This window comes from Arachis stenosperma, chromosome 10 (assembly GCF_014773155.1).
Source record: "Arachis stenosperma cultivar V10309 chromosome 10, arast.V10309.gnm1.PFL2, whole genome shotgun sequence".
Taxonomy (NCBI): Eukaryota; Viridiplantae; Streptophyta; class Magnoliopsida; order Fabales; family Fabaceae; genus Arachis; species Arachis stenosperma.
Window position 1 is genome coordinate 113,478,956 of NC_080386.1, and position 14,971 is coordinate 113,493,926.

At 36.3% G+C, this 14,971-nt stretch overlaps 4 protein-coding genes across 4 annotated transcripts; 2 read left to right on the top strand and 2 right to left on the bottom strand.

The window, feature by feature from the left end:
* Positions 1-2,740: 2,740 nt before the first annotated feature.
* Positions 2,741-3,946, bottom strand: LOC130957504 (uncharacterized). The gene has a single exon (XM_057884360.1). The coding sequence runs from the start codon at positions 3,944-3,946 to the stop codon at positions 2,741-2,743; it is 1,206 nt and encodes a 401-aa protein (XP_057740343.1).
* Positions 3,947-5,395: 1,449 nt separating this feature from the next.
* LOC130954379 (ylmG homolog protein 2, chloroplastic) lies at positions 5,396-7,492 on the top strand. The gene is made up of 3 exons (XM_057881118.1): positions 5,396-5,821; positions 5,905-6,110; positions 6,937-7,492. The coding sequence occupies exons 1-3, from the start codon at positions 5,504-5,506 to the stop codon at positions 7,208-7,210; spliced, it is 798 nt and encodes a 265-aa protein (XP_057737101.1). The 5' UTR covers positions 5,396-5,503; the 3' UTR covers positions 7,211-7,492.
* A 645-nt stretch (positions 7,493-8,137) lies between these two features.
* LOC130957505 (uncharacterized) lies at positions 8,138-8,476 on the top strand. The gene has a single exon (XM_057884361.1). It carries the CDS (start codon positions 8,138-8,140, stop codon positions 8,474-8,476), a length of 339 nt encoding a protein of 112 aa, XP_057740344.1.
* Positions 8,477-8,858: 382 nt separating this feature from the next.
* Positions 8,859-10,931, bottom strand: LOC130954753 (uncharacterized). The gene is made up of 2 exons (XM_057881517.1): positions 10,754-10,931; positions 8,859-9,532 (listed from the first exon to the last, which is right to left on the bottom strand). Exons 1-2 carry the CDS (start codon positions 10,842-10,844, stop codon positions 8,928-8,930), a joined length of 696 nt encoding a protein of 231 aa, XP_057737500.1. The 5' UTR covers positions 10,845-10,931; the 3' UTR covers positions 8,859-8,927.
* Between the last annotated feature and the right edge of the window lie 4,040 nt (positions 10,932-14,971).

Sequence of the window (14,971 nt, forward strand, 5' to 3'; positions counted from 1 at the left end):
ACTTGCTTTTCGTCTGAAGTGTTGCGGGTTGAGTTCGTCTCTAGGTATGATACCTGCATTGATGTACTCAAGGAAAGGTGTTCTCCAGTCGCGGAGGTGGTTAATGTTTATTATAAATAATAGTTCAATGCTGGGTTTTTTAAGTGTGAGTTGTGATAATGTCGATGTTTGTGTGTCTGCCCTAGTGGCGGCAAGTTTGGATAATATGTATGCCCTAACATTCTTTTCTCTATGCACATGTAGAATAATGAACGAACTGAACTTTGAAATGAGATCCTTTGCTATGAGCCAATATCGCTCTAGCAAGGGATCTTTTACCTGAAACTCTCCTCGGATTTGTTGAACCACCAAGAGGGAATCACAAAATGCTGTCAGGCTTTGTACTTAGAGGCTCAGGGCGAGCTTGAATCCTGCTATGAGAGCCTTATATTCGGCCTGATTGTTGCTTGTTGGGAAGTGAAACTGAAGGGACTGCTCGGCCACCACTTTGTCCCCTTCTTTCACGATTATCCCAGCTCCGCTTCCTCCTCAGCTGGATGCCCCATCAACGTGTAACTCCCAAGGTTTATTGTTCTCGTCCGGGGTTAGTTCTGAGATGAAGTCTGCGAGGACCTGTGCTTTCAATGCCGACCTTGGTTGAAATTGGATATCAAATTCTGAGAGCTCGATAGACCATTTGGTCAGACGTCCAGCCAGTTCCGGTTTTGTCAGTATTTGTCTTAATGGTTGGTTCGTCCGTACTATTACTGTGTGGCTCTAGAAGTAGTGTCTAAGTCTTCTTGCTGTTGTCACAAGTGTTAGAGCTAGTTGTTCTATCTTCAGATACCTTTGTTCTACTGATTGCATGACTCTACTAACGAAGTATACTAGTTGTTGTATTTTTTCTGTCTCAATAACTAAAACCGAGCTTATAGAATGGTTAGAAATTGATAAGTACAAATATAAGGGTTTACCGCTTCTGGTCTTTGCAGCATTGGTGGTGATGACAAAATTGTTTTGAGCTCGACGAACGCTTTCTCGCATTCCTCTGTCCATTGGAACTTTTTATTCTTTGTTATTGCTTGGAAAAAGTGGTATGATCGGCTTGATGCTGATGGTAGGAACCGGGATAGTGCGGCTACTTTTCCTACCAATTGTTGTACTTCTTTTATTATTTTAGGGCTCGTCATATTAAGTATTGCTTCGCATTTTTCAGGATTTGCTTCGATTCCTTGTGAAGTTAGCATAAATCCGAGGAATTTGCCTCCTTGTACCCCAAAGGCACATTTTTCTGGGTTGAGTCTCATCTTGTATGCTCTTATCTATGCAAATATCTCTTTTAGGTCTTCGCAGTGTGACTTTTCCTGGGTGGTCTTGTTGACCATATCGTCGACATAGATCTCCATGTTTCGACCTATTTGGTGATGGAATACTTTGTCCATCAGCCGTTGGTAGGTTGCGCTTGCATTCTTTAGACCAAATGACATTACTTTATAACAAAAATTTCCATGTTTAGTTATAAATGTTGTTTTGCTTTGGTCTTCTGGATGCATGAGTATCTGGTTGTAGCCAGAGTATGCATCCATAAGCTCAAGCTTTTGAAACCCGATGCGTTATCTACGAGTTTATCGATGTAGGGTAAAGGATAGGCATCCTTGGGGCATGTCTTATTTAAATCTGTAATGTCGACGCACATGCGCCATTTACCTGAGCTTTTCCTTACCATTACCACGTTCGAGAGCCATGTGGTGAATCTGATTTCTTTGATGAAATTGACTTTAAGAAGCTTTTTGGTTTCTTCTAGTGCTGCCTTTGATTTTTCTGCTCCGAGATTCCTCTTCTTCTGAGCTACAGGTCGGCTTGTTCTGTCGGTGGCGAGTTTATGGCAGATGATGTTTGGATCTATTCCTGGCATGTTTGCCGGAGTCCAAGCGAATAGATCGGCGTTGTCTTGTAATACTTTTATGAGCTCGGACCTTTCTTTTCCTTATAAGGCTTGACCAATGTATGTTGCTTGTTCTGGCTTGGCAGTCAATGGAACTTTCTGAAGTTCATCCGTTGGTTGAGGTCTTTCTTTAGTGTCCATTCGGGGATCAAGCTTGGCTAGGGTTAGGACTTCATTTTGACTGTGGATCGCTTTGACTTCTTGTTGATGTTTTTCTTTTGTCTCCAACTTCTTCAGGCTTGCGTTGTAGCACTGCCGAGCTTGTTGGTGATCCGAGTGGAGTGTTGCTATCCTTCCGTCCTATGCCTGAAATTTAACACATAGATGAAAGGTGGATACTACTGCCCTGAACATGTTCAGAGCAGGTCTTCCGAGAATAATATTGTAAGGACTTGGGCAATCAACTACCAGGTATTGTAAGTCAATAATTTTTGATAATGAGTCTTCTCCTATAATCGTCTTTAGCCATATATATCCCTTGATGGGGACCCTTTCTCTAGAGAAACCTACTAGTTCTCTGGATGAGGGTTGTATAAGTTTTTCAGATAATTTCATTTTTAGAAAAGTGGAATAGAAAAGTACATCTGCACTGCTACCTGGGTCTAAAAGGACTTTTCTTACCAATAGCTCGCCTGTTTGGATAGAGATTACCACTGGGTCATCTAGGTTTGGTGCTGCCGAGCATATGTCTGTCTGGCTTAACGTGATTTGGAGGTCGGACTTGTCTTTGTTTTGTGGCGTTGTTCCTTTGATTGTCAACATTGCGCGGTAGCTTCTTTTTCTTGCCGAGGTTGTTGCACCTCTGCTGGCAAACCCTCAAAAAATGCAATTTATAATGCCTTTTGGTAGTGCATTGTTTGACCATTTATTGTCCTCCTTGCTTCCTGAGGTCTGTTGGCGTTCTTCTCGGTCTCGGCTGTTTTCTTTATGTTTTCTTCCTTCAATATATTTGTCCAGAAGACCTTGCCGAGCTAATCTTTCTAGTAGATCTTTAGCTATGACGCATTTGTCGGTTGTATGTCCGTACTTCTGATGGAAAGCGCAGTGTTTACTTCTGTCGATGAATCGTTGGTCTTGATAGCTTCCTGCTCTTGCCGGAGGTTTTATAATTTTGGCATTGAGTATTTTTTTGATTATCTTCTCCCTCTTTGTGTTGAACCTGGTGTAATTGTCGAACTTTAGGGTGAGCTTAAATGGTTTCCTGGAGTCTTTGTGGTCGGTCGACCTTATTGTTCGGCTTTCCTTCCTTCTGGGTTGCCTTCTTTCTACTTTTTTGGCTTCACGGAGTTTCTCGATCTCCATTTGTCCGGCCGCCCTTTCTTGAAATTCTTCTAATGTTTTTAGTTTTGTTACCGCGATTGTTTCTCTGAACTTCCCGGGTTTGAGACCGGCCTTGAGGGCGTGTAGGTGGACAGCAGGGTCCAGGTCTGGTATCTCCATGGTGGCCTCTAGAAATCTCGTCATATAGTCTTTTAGGCTTTCTTGTGGACCTTGGCGGATGGTTCCTAGGTAGTCTGATCCGTGCACATATATTCGTGCCACCGCGAAGTAGTCGATGAAGGACTTCGCCAACTCCTCAAATGAAGAGATTGATCCTTCGGGTAATTTTGAAAACCAAAATAATGCAGCTCCATCAAGGTATGTGGGAAAAGCCCTGCAAAGCACGGGTTCATTGTTAGGGCCATTAAAGAACATCATAGATTGGAATTTCCTAATGTGAGCCCGGGAATCACCAATCGCCTTATACGGCTCAAGGGAAGATGGCAGTATGAAATTTTTCGGCATCTGATAGTTGGTAATTTTCTCAGAGAACGGGTTGTCCAAGGTTAACTTCTCCTTTGGTAGGTTGACGCTCAGTAGGTCTGTGTTGTCTTTGCCTGGGCCCTTGGGGCCGTTCTCCTCGTGTTTTTCGACGTTGTTTCGAGTGGACATCTCAGCGAGTCTTTGGACTTCAGCTTGCAGTTTTGCCATCTGGGCCAGGGGCTTGGCCTGAGTGATTTGGTGACCTCCATTATCGGCCATACTGGAGAGTTGAGAAACCCTGCACAAAGAAGATACGAAGTGCAATATGAAGTAAAAATGTGGGGTTAGATTAACTCTCGGGCCCCACGGTGGGCGCCAAATGTTCTATCCTGAGTACGCCGAGGTATATAGCTTCCGGGTGGGCACTTGGATCCTAGGTCAAGATATACGTCGTCCCGGGGCAGCGTTGCGGATTAACCTCGACCCTCTGAAATACGGCGGGGGAGCACCTGCACAAAGCACTCCGACGCTCAAGTAAGTATGTGAATTATAAAGGAATAAAGGAATAATAAGTGAGAATGAGTTCTGTGACCTGTCTCTCCTGGGCTATTGGAGTTTGGTTTTATAGATGAATGCCGTGTTGTGCATTGCTTGTTTGTTCCGATATTAGGGGCTCAGATGGTGAGTTTCGTTGCTGTTAATAACGGCTAGGGAATAGTGTTTGACCTGTGTGATTTCGGTCAAGTGGTTGCTTCAATTGAGTGTTGGCTTCCGAATTTTAAGGTCGGTTTCGATTCTGATCTCATTTCCGAATTTATAGGGTACACATCACTAACAATTAATAATAATTAATTTATTATCATACCTAGATCTTAATAAAAATTATCACTACAATAAATTTATTAATAATAATTAATAATAATTAATTTATTATTCAATCATACTTATAATTTTAATAAAAATTATTACTATAATATTTTTTTAATTTCTAATATTATCATTATTATTTTAATTAAATTAAAATATTTAATAATAAAAACTTATATAATTGAGATTATCAAAATAATTATTAATAATGTAGAACTTCGAACAATTAACGTCTTTTATTTTTTTTTTTAACATTGTTAAAGGTTGATGGTCTAATTTTTTTTGCTCCCAGGACTAATTTCATCAACAATGAAAAAAAAAAGGAGAAAGTGAAGTTGGAATGACCGAAGCAGGAGTGGAATGAGAATAAAAGGGGGGGGGGGGGGGGGGTCATCACCGGATAGTATACAATTATGGGGTGAATGCATGTTTAACGCTTGGTATGCAATGTGCAAATGGGAGTGAATTTTCTTTTGTAGAAAAAAATTGGATGGTATTTAGTGTAAAATTTTATTTTTTATTGTTCTCTTTTTTTTTATTTAATTTTAGTTTTATTTATAAAATTAAAAGTAAGAGATCACATCTTATTCTTTTAGATGTGAAAAAAAATGAAAAAGATCCATTTTCTATGCAAATTGAATAGTCTGTAATGTTTGTAATTGGACCCTTTGATTATTCTCTTCAAATCGAACCATCTAATTTGTCAAACCTTGGATATACACCCTGCACTTCCATAACCGAATTATACACCACATTTATCCCAATATCAAAATTAAAAAAAAAAGTGTGTAATATTACCTAACTAATAATATCTTAATTTAATTACCAGAAATAGATAGATAGTGGATATTTATTTATCTGGATTAGGATTATCTTGTCCACGCGCTTGCGTTATCCTGTGAGGGTTGCATAGCCTCTGGTAAGAGATACATAGAGAGAGAGAGGTAGGTTGAGTGTCGTTGAACTGCAATGGCCGTGACTATGAATGTAAATGAGTCATCGTCAACGACAACGACTACTGCCACTGAGATAGACGAAGCTAAGAAGGCGGCGTCGTTTTGCTCGGTACGCAGTTGGGGAAATCCTCAAACGCCGTTTGCACTCCCATTCCGCCGTTTCGGAGCTCCAACCTCCAACGCCTCTCCGAACAATCACATCATCAACATTCCTGAATTGCGCAGGTTCATGAGCGATGCTGCGCATGACCTCATCAGATTCGCTTCTCAAAACCCCGTTGTCAACAAACTCATCTCTCTCCACTCCCAATTCCAGAGCATATGCCTTCAGGTATCGCTCGGTTTCTTACTTAAACGAATTTCGCGAGCAGTTACGGTTATATTCTACTGATTCCTTGATTTTGGCGGTTGCAGATTCGGCGTAGTAGCTTGAAGAGCATGGGGTCGGTGAGTGGTAGTCACAATTTCGCAGCTGTTTTACCTGGCGGTGACTCGGTGGCGGGTCTCGTGGTTTCTAACGGAATCCTGAATTTCTTGAACATTTACAATACTTTGCTCGTTGTTAGGCTTGTTTTGACCTGGTTCCCCAATTCTCCTCCTGCCATTGTTAGCCCTCTCAGGTTAAACTTTCTTCCTTTCGACCTTTTTACATGCATTATTATTATTATTCACCACACAGTACACACGTATTTCACATTTGGATTATAACTAGGTTCTGGAATTAGGACATTAGGTTTAGGAACAGTTTCAAAAGGTCAATGATCACCTGACCTGTGCCAATTTCATATCAGTTCAGAATACTTTATAATGCTGAAGCCAATCTTCTAATTTATCAATCATATCAGAAATGTTGTAGGCGATGTCTTTATTCTGTATGTTGGATGGTGTCCCCATTAATCACCCACCGAATGTTCTATTCATCAAATTTAGAGTAAACTCTTAATCTTGTCCTAGACCAAGAACAAGGAAGACAGTTATATCTCGAGATTTTAAAACGACAAATTTGTTCGTCACCATTCAAAATAGTTGACATGCTAGTTCTCCTTGTGCATGTTGAGGGACTAATCTATCGCAAATTTTCAAATGTCGAGGCATGTTGAGTGTTTACTCTTAATCAGATGGTTCTGGATGATGGATTAAGTATGTGTATCTGTATGGGTTGATTAGATGGTTGCTGGATTGATGGATCTGCTCTTGTCGTTGCATAGAAGGTTCTGATATGATTCAAGATTCACCTTTACCGTTGGCCAAAGTACCAATTAAGAATTAAGAATAGAGAGATAAATATTTATTTACTGAATATTCTTGCATGACTTATATGCTCTTAAACTTTCAGTTGATCCATTGATTCGGGAACATGTTTCATGATAGCATACAGTAGTTTATTTGGTTCTTGAATTTGCAAGTGTTAATTGGTAATAAAATGATGATTATTTTTTCCTTCAGCACCATATGTGACCCATATCTGAACATATTCCGTGGACTCATTCCCCCTCTTGGAGGAACACTGGATCTCTCTCCCATCCTAGCATTCTTGGTCCTAAATGCATTCACTAACACCGCTGCTGCACTCCCTGCTGAGCTTCCAGCCGCAGAACAATCTGAACAACGTTGTGCACCACCATTGCAGCCATCTGATGTTACTACTTTTGCACAAAAGAAATGGTTGAGACGACTTCAAGGGAACAACAGGTCAAAGAGCTCTGATCGTGTTAATTAGAATATAAAAATAAAATATTTATTTGTCCCTTTGGCTGTTTATGAATTAATAATGTACATTGGTTTCTGATTTGTTCCCAATCTTTGTAGTTCTAGGCAGCACAATTTTTGAGCTTGTGGTACCGTAGATTTGGAGAGTTATTTTAGGCCACTGGTCAAATCGCACTGGTATAAAGCACCAGTTATATATTTCGGAGTAATCATACTATGTCATTTGTTTAAATTCTGTTTGTATGTATATATAACCACAATAAACCTTTCGGCAAGAATGCACTGTCAGTCTGTCATAATGCATAACTGGATAGGTTAATATATTTTCCACAAATAATTATGACACAAAAACAGCAACTCAGCAACAAAAAGAATGATATATTATCACTTAATTACGAGAAGATTATTTCTCAGAAACAATTAAAACAACATACCCAATAGTTTTAGTTTGTTACGTTTTTCACACTTTTTGTTAGTGAGTTCGTTACGTTGAGTTACACATTCGGGAAAAACCCACTATCGAATGTTGAGCTTTGTTCATGGAAAAATGGAAAATATTATCCCTACAGAAAAAGAATATTGAGCATCGAATATTTCCAGTCCTCTGCTATAACTTTACCTTTTTTAATAACTTTACCTTTTTTACACATAAATGATAAAACTGCGGTTGTAATGTAACATTATAAATCAGTAACAAAACATTAAATACTAATTGCGTAGCAATCGTAGCATTAATGCATTATTCCTTATTCTGATTCTTTTAGTGAAGAAAAAAGTAACTAGGATTTTGAATAATGAAAAAGGAATCTTCGAGTGTTGCCTATACACTTGTTAATGCAAATGCTAAAGTAAGTCACCGAATAAACGCAACCAGTTTTGGTAGGTTTTCCAGCAACACTTCAGTTTAGTTGTTTCTAAATTCCAACAGAGATTGTGAATGGAAGTTGAAGGAGGAGCATTCAGAAGGGGAAGCAGAGTTTCTTCATACGAGAAACTCGCCGCCATAGGGTTGGTGGTGCTAGCAGTGGCCTCTCCTCTTTACATAGACAGCAAGCCGGAGAGCGAATCGGAAGAAGATGAACCAATAAACTTTGCTTTTTGGTTGCCTGTGTTGCTCTTTCTGTTGATGTTAGCCATTGCTTTATCCACTCTCCTCGATCAGAGCTTCACAAGGTTTGATCGTAACTGGATTCACAGAGTTGGTGGCTCTTCTGGTGGTATTATTCTCATTCTCACTATCCTTTTTCTTGTTTTGAAGTTTAAGTCTTCTGTGTAATAATAAGTATGTTTGATCAAAAGCAGTTACTTATAGATATCCAAAGGTGACCATGTTAAGGATATTTTTTTTCTGATGTATCTCTGATATGTGAAAAACTTAGTTATCATATTAATGTTGTGGACTTGATGCGAGTTTAATGTTCTATCATAAAACGTTTTATACAGTCATCTAAATTCGGAGGTGGTTCGAATTGAAAAGATTGCATGCAAAAATCATTCCCTCTAATTACGAATTCTTGTTTCCCCTGAGAATACCAAAGATTTATATGCAATCAACAATTTAAGCAATATAATTAGGCATGAATCTCTTAAGAAATAACAAAAGAAAAAGAAAAAGAAAATGAAAAAAAAAAAGAAAGAATAGTTGAGGCCATGGCATATACAATAAACATGACAAAGGCCTTTGGATCAAAGTGGAAATCCATACAAAAATCATCTCAATTTTTAGATCATAATGGCAAAGCAATCCCCAAGGCAACCAGAATTGAAGTGGCAAGTAGCCACATCCCTCTTATTGGAGACCAACCATGGGCACCACTGCACTCATCATTCGCACCGCTAAAGCAACCAGGCTTCGATATTTTAGCCACACCATCCTCAAAGGTGAAGGTGCTGTTAGGTTTGCCACTGCTGAACAGAACACACCAGAAATAAGGAGAACCTCCATCAGTTCCTGTAACAGCAGCTCCAACCTGAGTGTGATTCTTACTATAAAGTATGTCTAAGCTTTTCTGGTTTCTTATCAGGATTTCGGAGAATGCCTCAGGTGCATGGACATACTTCGTTTGACACCCTAGGAACCGGCCGGTTATGGGACCAAGACTTGATACCTTAACACCACAACTTGGGGCAAAAACTTCGGCAAACTGAGATTCCGGAGGCTTCTTGGCATCAGGTCCTCCCACAGCACCACAGTCTCCCTGGTATGCCTTGATGTATTGTAAAGCAATGCAGGCCAGGCCTGGGTTATCGTATAAAGATGATGCCTTATGAGCAGTTCTGTTGTCATTAATCACAGCTACCAACTTGTCCGCAGGGTTTTTAGTCACTTTTACTGCAAAGTTTTGTTCATTAATTGCAACTGGGAAATTAGAAAACAGATACATGGGGAGAATGCTTGTAAACTCATGAAGAAATCAATTCAAGAATTAGGTACAGATACTGAACAATAAATGATATGGCACTTCAGGACTTTCATTAAGCAAATAACTAGGCTCTATATTAGGAAGAAAGTAATGATGTGGTCAAAATTAGTGAAAAAAAAATACAATATGTATATAAATTACAGCAATACGTGACCCTCACCAAAACACAGACAAGTTAATAGCATAGCAAACACCGGCAAGGTTAACGAGACAATAATCTAAAATTAATTTATTTAACTTAACATCTATACTTACACACTTATTACATCTAATATTACCAATTTATTCCAACAATAATTAATGAATACAAAATAAGGTAAGTTGAGAATTGATTTAGTCCGATTTTTATTGTCTTCCAAATATATTTTTTATCAAACAGTAGCTATATATAGCACATCCAAGAGAGGAGGAACAAGTAGCAAGCTTCAATTACACAAATAAAAAAAATAAAAAATAAAAAATTTCCCCACCTCTTAGTTTTTAATGTTTATATTTTGGGCTTGGATAAAAACCAAATTATGGTAAAACAACTAATTCATCTTTGATAAATATATATTTCTCTAGTGGTCATTGTGAAGGCCAGAAATTCATTAGCCAAAAAACACGTTCTCCGCCTCTCAGATCAACAACAATTCTCTAGCTGAAGTTATATTTCTGTATAATCAGCCTTAGGGAAAATGGGAAATGGCTGAATAAGCACTTGAGCTGTAAACCGCAAATGGGGTTGTTGCCATTGGAAACAGAAGATACGGTCAATGGCACACCCTTAGAAGTTAATAACTGATACAATTAATTCAGTTCCAATATTCAAGAATACAACATATATGTGAAGTCCAAGATCCAAAATGGGAAAAAGGTGTTCTTTATCCTGAATTTATTTAAGGAACCAAACATTGCACTAGAGTTATATATAAGACATCAAGATCTAGACACATATAAACAGCTATGAGCTTCTCACTGCCATTGTAAGCACTTGTTTTTGTTTATAGATAAAAACGGCAAGGATGCAACACACGCATGAGAGAGACTAACAAGAACTGAAAGTAAGCAACTTTATACAGAAAGATTGTAATGCAGATCAAAACAGAGAGAGGGTCCAAATCTGATTGGGTTTAGAGTTTAGGACTTACTTTGAGCGTGAATGGAAGCAGTGGCAGCATGAAGGAAGAGAAGTGTCGCGAAAAAATAGGAGGAGATGGTGATGATAATTGTGTTGGCCATTGCTGTGTGTTTGAAGAGAAGAGAGAAAGAGTAGATCGGAGTGGAACAGGGGAGAGAGTCAGTGTTATGTCAGCTTCAATAGCTGTAATGTAAGTATCAAGTATGTAACAACCGAGTGCCCCACTCCAACTTGCTTTTTTGTTTTTTTCATTAATTTATTAATTCTTATTCTGTTTTTGCCTATGGCTCTTATGTGGTGAAAGTGTGAAACCAATGTTCTGAAAACCAATGATAATACACATATTGCCATTTTTATGTTTTAAGATGTGAGAAAACAATTTTTTGTAATTTTTGTGAAAATATATAATAATATAATAATATTATATATATATATATATATATATATATATATATATATATATATTGTATTAATTAATAGTTATTCTTTACGAAAATATATGATAATACTATATATATAGTGTATTAATAAAATTACTTTATAAATATAGTTGCTTATGGTATAATATTTTATTATAATAATATATCTTTTTATCTAGATATGTTATTTAATTTATTTGTTAAAAATTATTTTAAGAATAGAATAATTTTCGCATTAACTTTGGATTGTGTCACTGATGCAACTCTGTATGTGTTGAGAATGAAAATATGAAATTTGAGTTAGATGCTTTTTTATTAGAGATTCTAAATAAAATAAATTGTTCAAGTCTATTACCACACAAGTTGATCATGAAGGTTGGCGCTCCTGTTATATTGCTGCGGAATATAGACCAAACTAATGGTTTGTACAATGAAACGAGAATGCAAGTTAAAAGAATGAGAAACCATGTAATAGAATGTAAGACTTTAACCGGTAACAAAGCTAGAAATATTGTTCTTATCCCAAGACTGAATCTAATTCCAAATAATGAAACATTACCAATAAGATTTCAAAGAAGATAATTTTCAATTATTATGTCATTTGCAATGATAATAAATAAGTCTCAAGAAAATTTTTTATCAAAAGTTGGAATATACTTTTTAAGGCCAGTTTTCACCCATGGTCAACTCAATTGTATGTTGTGTTATCAAGAGTAAAGAGTAAAGATGGTCTGCGAGTGTTGTTGCAAGATTATAGAGAAGATAACTGCACGATGAATGTGGTATATAGAGAAGTTTTTTAGAGCTTATAATGAAAAGATAATTTCTAAATCTCTTAATCAAATTTATTAAAATTTATTACTATTAATTAAAAAAATTGACAAATTATATGTGCTAATGAATAATACATTCTTATTTTACATTTATAACTTGAGAATATTAAAATTATCATAAAAATCTATATTATTTTATTCTCTTGATAAACTATTTTAAAATTATGTTAATCATATAATTTTGTATACTAATATTAATATAATATTGTTTCAGGTATATGTTTTACAGATATCAGAGGAGATTGTTAAGTTATTTTTTAGTGATTTTAATTTATTTATTATTTATTAGAGAACTTTGTGCATTAGAATTCTCTAATAATTTGTTGTTTATTTTGAACTGATTTTGATATGTTCTTACTTCACAGTAAAACAACATATAAAAATTTGTTGATGGGTTTAAGTATTACTAAGTTATTTATGGTCATATTGAGTATATATATCTGATTTATTGAAAAAAGTAGATTACTAAAACCGATTAATAACTATTTTAGAGATAATACACTTAACACTAAATTAAGAAAAAATGAACAATGCATAACATGTTACTCTTTTATTAATCAAATTATTATAATTCAAATTAATTTTAAAAAATAATTTAAAATTATAATTTCAATCATATCACATGCATGACACGGGTTATTACACTTATTTCTCTCTAATTTTAGTTTATAATATTGTTTTAGTTTAGTTTTATTTACATTTTCTTGTTCCTCTATGTTAGTTCATTAACTCTTTCTTGTTAGTTATTGTTTACATCATTTTAGCTTATGAACTCTTGTTGAATTTGTAATTTTCCTTTAATGAATTTGATATTTTATGTTTTTTGTTGCTTATTGGAATTGTTATTATTATTTTCTTGAATTGAGTAGTTGTCGATTTTACTAATTTTTGTAATTTATGAAGTTTCATGATTATGCACTCTAGGTGTTTGATAAAATGCTTGACTTAGTTATAGAGTAGATTTTTCATTCTTGGTTTGAGTTGGAAATTTGGGTGAACTTGAGTCATTGAGGTCCGATATTGATTGGTAATTTATGATTGTTAATTAATCTTGTTTTCATTAACGCTAATCTTCTACTAATTCAATTAATAAGTTGGTTAGGACTTATGGATTATGATTAATTATACCTACTTGACTTCCTCAATATGTAGATGTTGACGAAGTGGGATTAACTCTCCATAATTATCATGCTTATTGTCAGTAAAAAGGATAGTGATTTTTAACCCTCAACCTAGCCAAGATTCTTTTAGCATTTGAAATTACTTTCTTTTACTAGTTAATTGTCTTAATTGCCCCTAGTTTAATTTCTTGCTTGTTTGTTCGAGTTCTTGCTATTTAAATTCTCGTTACTTGCAATCAAAACCCTAATTTTTCTCAGCCAATAATATGCACTCTATTGTGATTCCAAGAGAGAACGATTTAGAATTAAACTCCTGGTTATTTATTTTAGAATTTGTGACAATTTTTACCAAACTTTGAAGAGCATTGAATTCCAGTTTAAAGTTACACCGAAATTGAGCTTTTAAACTTGTGAAGTTCTAAACCGGTGTTTAGCGCTTTAATCAAGTTTTTGGCACCGTTGCCGGAGAATTGCAATGTGTGCTTGTTATTGTGAATATGTGAATAGTGTGAATAGCTTATTTTTTGTTTGATTCCTTATTTTGTTAGTAGTTAGAAGTTTATTTTTCTTTGCTATTTGATATCCTTTATTTCTATTTTCTCTTTTTCTATTAATTCTCATCCTTGTGACTTTGAGTATGGTTGTGACAATTTTGTAAAAAATAGCGATTTCAATGATGGAATCAATAAGGAGTGAATTATCAATTGAAGGAGGAGGCTCACACTCAAAACCAATCTTTATGGCATCAACCTCCTCCACCCTACTATGATTATGTTTCATCCTATAGTGCATACCAACCAAATGACTAAGATGACCATTGCTATGGTTATGAACCTCAACGACCATATTTCTATGAATTTTATCCTCAACATTGCCCTCAAACACAATACCCTCAAGTCCCATTTCACCACCAAACACCTTTATGGGATCCAAATCCATATCCACCATACCACCAACCTTATGAGCCTCATAAACAACTATCCTTTGAACCACCACCATTCCAACATCAATACTCCCATACCTCTCTTGAACCATCACCTCCATATACACAATCCTCAATGGACGAAGGTCAACAACCATTAATCTAACAACAAAAGGAGCTTCGATTTATTTTTCAAGAGCAAAAAATAATTCCAAAAGAGGCAAAGAAACTTCATGGCTACTTTAGCCGAAACATTAACCTGCTTAGCCTCACTACATTCATGCCACAATCAAAGTATTTCTGTAGATGAATGTGAAGAATCAACTGAAGAGAGAGGTAGGAAAGAAAGCTTGGAACCTCAAGTGAAAGAAGAGGAGTTGATGGGTGAAGCGCAACAAGCGAAGGATGTTGAAGAGGAGAAGGTGAAGGATTCATTGCTAAAAGGTGAGAATATTGAGTGCATTAAATTCGACAGAGTGGTTGAAGGTTTAGGAGAAGTTGAGCAAGGAACGAGCTTCACTATTGAGAATGATTCCACACCAAATATAATAGTGACATTGATGATCTTGTTGAATCTTCTTCCATTGGATGTGAAATCAATTTTGAGGAGGAACATGCACAACCTCCGAAATATACTTTGAGCAATGAAGATTATATGGAAAAAAGTTGACGAGCAAGAGATGGAATTTGAAGAAGTCAATAATCAAGAGGTGGAGATCATCATACAAGAGTCAAAGGGAATAGAAATAGCCATGGCGCATCCATTGAAAATCTCCTTTCCTAAGTTACTATCATCCAAAATACAAGTTGAGTGGGCAAACATCTCATTCTTTAACTTTTTTGGCTCACATTAATATGCTTTGTTAGAAACGGATGGTCAACTTAAAACTCTTCTTGGGGTGCTAAGCAAGAAGGAATTGGATGTCGGGTGGC

Bases quoted from the DNA above. Each gene is read 5' to 3' on its own strand.
- LOC130957505 (XM_057884361.1), top strand. From the start codon at position 8,138: ATGGAAGTTGAAGGAGGAGCATTCAGAAGGGGAAGCAGAGTTTCTTCA.
- LOC130957504 (XM_057884360.1), bottom strand. From the start codon at position 3,946: ATGGCCGATAATGGAGGTCACCAAATCACTCAGGCCAAGCCCCTGGCC.
- LOC130954379 (XM_057881118.1), top strand. From the start codon at position 5,504: ATGGCCGTGACTATGAATGTAAATGAGTCATCGTCAACGACAACGACT. The intron at 5,822-5,904 runs GTATCGCTCGGT...TGGCGGTTGCAG, and splicing joins TCCAGAGCATATGCCTTCAG to ATTCGGCGTAGTAGCTTGAA. The intron at 6,111-6,936 runs GTTAAACTTTCT...TTTTTCCTTCAG, and splicing joins GCCATTGTTAGCCCTCTCAG to CACCATATGTGACCCATATC.
- LOC130954753 (XM_057881517.1), bottom strand. From the start codon at position 10,844: ATGGCCAACACAATTATCATCACCATCTCCTCCTATTTTTTCGCGACA. The intron at 9,533-10,753 runs GTAAGTCCTAAA...AAAACTTTGCAG, and splicing joins TGCTTCCATTCACGCTCAAA to TAAAAGTGACTAAAAACCCT.